Source organism: Cyprinodon variegatus, unplaced genomic scaffold, assembly GCF_000732505.1.
Source record: "Cyprinodon variegatus isolate N-32 unplaced genomic scaffold, C_variegatus-1.0 Scaffold94, whole genome shotgun sequence".
Classification (NCBI taxonomy): domain Eukaryota; kingdom Metazoa; phylum Chordata; class Actinopteri; order Cyprinodontiformes; family Cyprinodontidae; genus Cyprinodon; species Cyprinodon variegatus.
The window spans coordinates 612473-620964 of NW_015150547.1; the positions used below are offsets into that span (position 1 = coordinate 612473).

The following is an 8492-nucleotide window of genomic DNA, read 5'->3' on the forward strand; positions in this document are numbered from 1 at the left end:
ACAGCAAGAAGCCTCCCAGATCTCCAGATGCATTTGAGATATCAAAAAAGTACTCCAGAGTGTTGTTCAGCATGGGGGTGAGTAGAAAATATAGGCTAATCATGTTTTGGGTGTACTATTCCTTTAAGATGTTTGCACAATGAACTTGCTACATGTAAGAAAAATAGAGAGAAGGGAGATGGACGATTGAGTGATCAGCCTAAGAACAAACTCTGCAGGGGTACACACTGTTCTTCCTGTTTATCTTTCTTCTTTATTACCTGCTCCATCTTTCTATTGTGCTGCAGTTGTTAGAGATGATGTGGTCAGAATGTTCGGTAAGGAGAATGTATGTTTAGGACACGAAGACCAATATATGATATTCAGAGAATTGTTTTTATATATATATATATATATATATATATATATATATATATATTCCTTTTTTTATTTTTTCTGTGGATCTGTGCGTAAAACCTTAGAGTCAATATCATTCCTTGGCATTGTGGTTGCGGATCACAGATGCTGAGCTAAAAGAATAACTACTTTAATGAGTCAGGGAGAGAGAAGGTCAAATAAATTACTTAAACTTAATCTCAAGCAGCAACATTTTCTTTTAATCTAATTTTATTTCATTTTTTTTTTCTTTAAATGTTTCCTCTGTCAGTTTGTGTTTCCCATAGGAAAATTAACTGGCACTCTGCTTCCTGCCTCCATAAAAAAAAACCCCAAAAAACGGATATCTGTATAAATACCATCCTGATCCAAACAAGATGATGACTCAAAAGATCACAAAATAGCCTTGGCCTTGACTTTTATGATATTTTTGAGGTTATAGTTGTTTTGAGATGGTAGAAATCTCCTTTGCTGTTTGTCCTCCTAAATCTAACCATTAGCTTCAGCCTCTGATTTCATTGCAAGGAACTAAGAGTGATATTTAATTTAGGTGAGAAATTAACCTCTTCTAACTTTTATAAGGAACAAAGTTGACCAAATCCTTAATAAACCAAGCTAAACATTTTCAGTTGTTCTCTAAGATTCCAGTTTTTCCAGTAATCCAGGAGTAGTACCGTGAAACTCGGGTGTAGACACCATATTTCCCCTTCTGGGCACAACCCTCCCCCCAGCTGACTATGCCAGTGAGGAACCAAGTTCCTTTGTAGTTGGTGGCATGCGGTCCACCGCTGTCCCCCTCACAGGAATCACTCAAACCATCTGAAAAGCCAGCACAGAACATAAAAGCGCTGATTTTGGACTTGCTGCTCTGGTGGCACAGCGTACGGTCCACGTGAGGAACAGATATCTTCTGAAGCTTGTCGGACAGACGGCCCAGGCTGCCCGTCCGTCCCCAGCCGCTCACCAAGGAGCTGCTGGAATCTCTTAGGAGACTCTGTATGAAGGGTTTTGGGCCCAGGCAGATGGGACGTCTCTCATTTGACAGTACAACAGGAGTGGACAGCTTCAGTAGGGCAAGATCATGATCAAACTGGGATTTATTATAGTCATAAGAGGGGAAGATGTGCTCCTCTGCCACATCATGGTTGCTCTCTGTAGCCTCGACCACGTTCACATCAAATTCACCTGGAAATGTAATAAAATGAAATGAATTCACATTTTAATAGCATAATTGCAGACGTCAGGATATGTTCTTTATAGAATATTCTATTTTAAAGTATGCAGTCACAGAGTTTTGTTTCTCTCACCAGTTCTGACGAAGAGGGTGTGTCCATTTAATCTGGCCTTAACCAGACAGTGAGCTGCAGTGATTACCCAAAATTCACTAATCAGAGAGCCTCCACAGACAGGCAGCGTTTTGTTATACTTGGGTAGAAAAGTCATTAGGGCCACCTGCGAATGCAAACGGGGAAACTTTTACTTTAATCAACAGTCCAGTAAACCTCACTCTGGCCTTTCACGTTTGTTTTTAACACATTTTGGTTTTAATATTTAATCCTTGTTAAAAATTGTACTAATTGTTAACTAATTTTACTAATTAAATTTAAGTAATTAAATTAAGTAAGTTAGGTAAAAAAATGTATTGATATTAAGTAACATTTTATTTTCCAGTTGGTCAGGTATGAAAACCTCAAAACCCTTTAAATTATTAAAAACATTTTCTCCACTGTTAATTTCATGAAATCATTAATAAATATTAATGCATTTGCAAATATGTCCAACATGTTGGATGTGTGTGTATATATATATATATATATATATATATATATATATATATATATATATATATATATATATAAAACTGTAACTGGAGTGTGTGAAAAAAGTAATTTCCCTCTGGGATTATTTAAGTATTTCTGATTCTGATCTCCCATAATGAATGTGCAGTTTAAGTGCAGTTTATATGGGGCTTTGATTGCACTTATCTGCAGTCACTGGCATACAATTGCCAAAAACAAAGACACAAAGAAATTTTAAATACTTATTTTTTGTCAATGCTGTTATTTTTATCACAAAGAAATTTTGAGGTAAAACTTAACAAAAGTCTATTTTGCACAACACTGCTTTAAATGAGGGGATAAAAGGATTTTTTCATGCTGAAATGTTATGGATGTTAAAAATACATCACACAAACACACACACACACACACATATATACAGAAAGTCACATCTGCTATTAACATGTCAGTTATCTCAAGACTTTCAGGAAAACTCGTTGGGCATTACCATCTGAGGAGTATATGAGGAGCAGACTGTCACCATCTCCTCGCCAGAGTGTTTGCCAGTATTGGGTACTCTAGCCCCTCTGAGTTTAGCGAGTCTAACCTTTGAGTTTTCGTTTCTCTGAGTCCTCTGGTTCTAACCCTTTGTCTCTCTTGTGGTCTCCGGCAGGCTTATCTCCTGATCAACTGGATAAGCCTGGACCGTCAAGCCTTGGAAGGAATTTGTTTATCTCTCTGAGAGAAAGAAACTATTCCTCTGATCAGTACGCAGTCCACTTCAGGAAAGCTTGTGAGAGACTGCTCCCCTGCTTCTCTGGACCACCATTAGTCTGCCTGTCCGCCCTCCAGCAAGTAATCTCCTAATCTGAACAAGCCCCCCTACAAACAAGAATCAAGGAGCAACCACAAACCTCTAAAGTGAGTCCTTAACTGGCAACAGTATGTTTCAGTATTGACCTGTTTTTCCAATGGACCTTGAACTCACCACTCTGATCTCCTCCTAGAGTCTGCGCTTACGGTTCACCAGACCGCTGGATTTCCCCCAAGCTGTGATAACCATTGTTTTGTCTCTCTGAGCTCCCCACTTTTCAATAAACTGTTAAACTTTTCCCAGCCTCTGAGTTTGCTTCTGTATGTGGACTGAACATTTAAAACCCATCATGACACAGTCCTAGACTGGACTAGAGGCAGCCCCCTCATAACCCTGTCAGACACGTGGTAAGTATGGATAGCGTTGAAGTAGGAAAGTTTGTGTGGGTCTAAATTAGAAAAAAAATTGATAAATAAAATCCTTTAATGTGGTCTGAAACTCTGTAATATACTGTAGAGTCTGTTTCTGTAAATCCACTATTACCTTCAGGGCATCGTTACATTTTTCCCACAGAGCCAAACAGGCTTGGATAGAATTTCCTCTGCATGAATGAAAACTTAACCATTTGAAAACAAATTTCTTCTAAAATCCTCAAATTACCTTTTAAAGTGACAAAAGACTCCCATGAAAAACAAAATCAAAATATCTTTATGGGAGAAAATAGTATTCAGTGTACAAAGTTTTTCAATGATATACTGTATAGAGATTATGTCAGAGTTTTTTCCCCCATGATTTTTTTTTCTTCTTTTCATCAAGTTGAGACCTAGATAGCTGTATATCTTCTAATCAGGCAAGCTTGTCAGATTGAAAACACATTTAGAAAATAATAACCTCAAAGCAGGCATTAGTCTGACATGATGCTCTAATTTTTAATGTCCTCCTTTCATTAGTTGTATGCTAAACCATCATAATGAACAGAAATGGATGCTTGAAAGCATCACTCTGTGTGTAATTATTATATTCTTTTTTTTCCACTTAGTGAATGTAGTTACTGAAATAAGGTGGCCTTTCAATAATATTCTAATTGATTAAATGTGGCAGACTGGAGAGATGGAGGCTAAAATGCATTGTCAAGATACAGAAACCTTATATATGAACAGATTACAAGGAAATATTGTGGGTCGGTACTTCCCTGCATTATTATTGTTGTTGTATATTACCTGATAAAAAAAACAGGAAGAGTATGTGGTAAATACTGTTGGAAAGGTCAAAGGTTACCTCATTATAAATGACCCTTCACACCTCCACCATTGACTGTTCTCCCTGCTGCCTTCTGGGAAGAGGCTCTGCAGCATCCGCTGCATGACCAGCGGGTTCTGCAACAGTTTTTTCCCCGCTGCCAACAGATTGTTAAACTGTTGAAACTCTAAACTGGACTCTGCATCACACTTTCATTATTTTACACCACCAACGTGGCTCAAACTTTTGTAATCCTACTAAATAGGACACAACTCAATGTTATACTGCATTTTGCACTGTACTGGACATTTCCATATTAATGCCCTTTTGCACCATTTTATTTTTTTTTACTGGTTTTACTTTTATGCTATACTGTTTACATGATGAACACTGCTGCACTTTAAAATTGTAATGTTCATTTCACCGTTTTAATCTGCTCATTTTACTGTTGGAAGCTGTAAGCAATTTTGTATACACTCGGTGTATACAAAATGACAATAAAGTTTGTCTAAGTTTCTAAGTCTGATACTGTGGGTTGCAATGGTGTAACAACGCAACAATAGCAAGTANCGGATATGTCCCGGGAAATACGGACGTTTGGTCACCCTAGGCTAAAATGCATTGTCAAGATACAGAAACCTCATATATGAACAGATAAGGAAATATTGTGGGATGGTACTTCCCTGTATTATTATTGTTGTGGTATAATAGCTGGGGGAAAAAAACAACAAGAAAAGTATGTGGTAAATACTGTTGGAAAGGTTAAGAGACCCCTCTGGGAAAGGCAGGTTTTGCAAAACGGTTGTAATATTAAACAGTTGTGGTGAACCCAGGAGGACATTGGAGAGGATCATCAGGAGTCCTCTTCCCTCCATTCATAAACAATTTCATCCCAGCGCTGCGTGTCTCGAGCCTGTAACATTATAAATAACCCTTCACACGTCCACCATTGACTGTTCTCCCAGCAGGCCTCTGGGAAGAGGTTTCACAGCATCCGCTGCATGACCAGCGGGTTCTGCAACAGTTTTTCCCCCGCTGCCAACAGATTGTTAAACTGTTGAAACTCTAAACTGGACTCTGCATCACACTTTCATTATTTTACACCACCAACGTGGCTGAAACTTTTATAATCCTTCTTAATAGGACACAACTCAATGTTATACTGCATTTTGCACAATATTTATTTTGCACTGTACTGGACCTTTCCATATTAATGCCCTTTTGCACCATTTTTTTTTTACTGGTTTTACTTTTATGCTATACTGTTTACATGATGATCACTGCTGCACTTTAAAATGGTAATGTTCATTTCACCGTTTTAATCTGCTCATTTTACTGTTGGAAGCTGTAAGCAATTTTGTATACACTCGGTGTATACAAAATGACAATAAAGTTTGTCTAAGTTTCTAAGTCTGATACTGTGGGTTGCAATGGTGTAACAACGCAACAATAGCAAGTAAATAACATTATCTGTGTGGGCTCCATATGAAGTACAACACGAGATACTGTAAAGGTTTAGGATATGGCCACAGTTCCAAGAGGCCAAGAGGATACAATTATGCAATTCTCCATAATATGTGATCACACATCACACACGGAAAAATAGTGACTGCACACCTTGAATGGAACCATTGGTGACAGCGCACCACCACATGTTACAGACTGTTAGAAATATTTCATTTATACTCCGTTTGGGTTTCATTCTTCTAAACATGTGTTCTTGGAACAATTCAATTGTAAAACAACCACATGCTTTGTTTTCACATATGTGCTGAGGTTTAAAGTAAGATCCTTTTGTTTCCCTTTCCCTTAGTTAAACCTCAGCTGGTGTAATTAGGGACATCCCCTTTTCTTCAATAAATAGCAAGGAGAAAGCTGAAGACTGCAGAGTGGGGTAGAGATTGTAAACTCCGCACTCTCTTCCTACTCTCCTCGCGAGTAACTAAATTAATTGTCTCTGTGCCTTCTTTCTTTCCCTATATGTATGTATGTATGTCGTTTTAGGTGCTTAGACCTGACACAGACATCTCAAGTTCCCAAAACTAATTTCAGGGAGATGCTTATCAGGAAGATGCTTATGCTTATCTGACATGTGTTGCGGTATAAATATGGTCCGCTGCGTTCAGTCACTTAAGTATCAGGTGGGTTTAAGAGAAAATTTTCGCACAATTATATTTGCAAGGACACGTCCTTGTCTACAATTGCATAGGGGACCCACCAGGTGTCAGTGATGGGGCCCCTATTTATGCCATCGGTGGGCTGGTTTTAAAACAGTGTTACATCAATTCAAAGTTTTGATCCTATACTAAAAATGTATGACTTATGATTAAAAAATTATTAACCACCTTCATTTTGCATTCAAAAAGACTGTACCTGCCAAGGTATCTCTCCAGGTTTGGCATCATTTCCTCCAACAATCCTCTGGTCTGAGTTTTTGTCCTCTGTGATGGTGGGGAGTGTAGGGAAACCCCAGGAATACTTTTCTAGAGGACTTTTGGTTGCATCTGTTGTGGCACTGATGTTTACAGTGTTAGCAGGGTTTAAAGAGGAACTGGAGCTCAACCGCACTGACCTTATATTTATTACAGAATCTGATGAGTTGTCAGACAGGTCTGATGCATTCAATGGGGGGTTGGGGTAATCCTCAGTTTCTTCATAATAATCGTAGTAATCCTGATGGCTGCTGGTGGAGTTTTGTTGTGTTTTAACAGAGCTTGCTGGGTTTGAGGATGCTGCCCACCTGAGTGATCTGGTAACAGCTCCAGGGGACAGGCTCACAATACCACAACTGAATGATCCTGAAGAGACAATAAACATTGCCTGAGTTTAACAGCTGTTTAACTCAGATTTCCAATGTTTTTATTTGTAAACCCGTCTTTCTAAGTGTTATGTACAAAAGTTGTAATATGATGATTACTCCCTTATAAGTCTTTTAGGGTCAGATTACCTTGGAGGGAATACCTTGGCTGCGTTTTAGATAAATGTTTACATCTTTGCTGACCAGTATATAGTTTCCACATAACTATTACCTTTCCAACACTGAACATCTATAAATGTCTGCATTGTTGATTCTAGTTGGTTGATTTTCTGCGCAGCAGAAAGAATACATTGTAGATAAAATCCAGAGAACTCTGCTCAGTGTTGTGTTTATGTGAATGTTACTTTTTTTCTTTTACCTGTTGCTTCACAGCTTTTTCTATCTGTTCCAAGTTTATAACCAGCTGCACAATGACATACAGCCCGCCGTGCTTGCATTTTGCAGAAATGCGAACAGCCACCATTGTTGACAGAACACTGTCTGCTCATGTCTGTAAAAAAAGAGAACAGACCCTTAAACTGCTTCTGTGCTGAAAAGATGACTTTGTTGTTTGTTATACTTACCGGTCTCACAGTTTTTGCCACTGAAGTTCGGTCTGCACCAGCAGATATACGAGCCTACTCCATCCTGACAAACTCCGCCATTCTGGCAGGGCTTTGGCTCACATTGATCACCATCTATGGACAAAGATAAAACAAACACATAGATTCAGACCTGATTTAACTCTACAGTGTGAAAAGATGATAAATATTTCACTTACCAATATAGGCAGCCCAGAACTGTGTCTGGAAGTGAAACAGAAATACCAAAGATATATAAATATATATAAAAAAAAAAAAATTAAAAAAGAAGATTTATTGATTTGCTTGTGTTCAAACCTACAGTTTTCTCGTCGTCCTCGAACCACTCCCTGGCCTCCTCCATGTTACATTGCTCCTCCCTACATTCCCGCTCCAGGTTAGCCTTCTGTAGGATTTCCTCCAAACGGCCACTGTTGTATCGTCGTTGGCGTTTCAGCACCACGTGTGCTGTCTGCTGAGAGATAAACACAGTCTCTAAAAGGAAAATGAGAACGAAAAAAAAAATTCAGAGATCACGTGGCAAAATCTGTTTAACCCTAATGAAAACGTAAAAGGCTGCAAAATATGAAATAACTTTGATAATACTGCGAATTATATAAAATATCCAAAACTCACATTGGATCAATCTATTTTGGTTGCAATTTGTTGTACTTTACAGCAGTGTTTCCCAACCCTTTTTGAATTGTGTACTTTGGGCATTTTGTGTGTTCATTTTGTTTTACGCCTCTCAGTCAAAAATATTGATGGTTGTCCAAAAGTGAAATGTACCATAACGGAATCTGAAATAAAACTATTTTAATTAATTCTTTCCTTTTTAAATACAAAACATAAGTATGTTGCCTGGAACTTAGTAAGGAATTGAAATATACACAAAATAAAAGCATATT

General features: G+C 38.1%; 1 protein-coding gene across 1 annotated transcript in view; it reads right to left on the reverse strand.

Moving 5' to 3' along the window:
• Nucleotides 1-1000: 1000 nt before the first annotated feature.
• The window catches only part of LOC107084182 (coagulation factor IX-like), an 8882-nt gene continuing 1390 nt past the window's right edge, over nt 1001-8492 (reverse strand). Inside the window, exons 2-8 of the mRNA XM_015373893.1 lie at nt 7907-8079; nt 7785-7809; nt 7588-7701; nt 7383-7514; nt 6580-7004; nt 1683-1827; nt 1001-1560 (exon numbers count right to left, since the gene is read on the reverse strand). Of these exons, the coding sequence (XP_015229379.1) occupies nt 1001-1560; nt 1683-1827; nt 6580-7004; nt 7383-7514; nt 7588-7701; nt 7785-7809; nt 7907-8079 (1574 nt within the window). The remainder of the gene's footprint in view (nt 1561-1682; nt 1828-6579; nt 7005-7382; nt 7515-7587; nt 7702-7784; nt 7810-7906; nt 8080-8492) is intronic.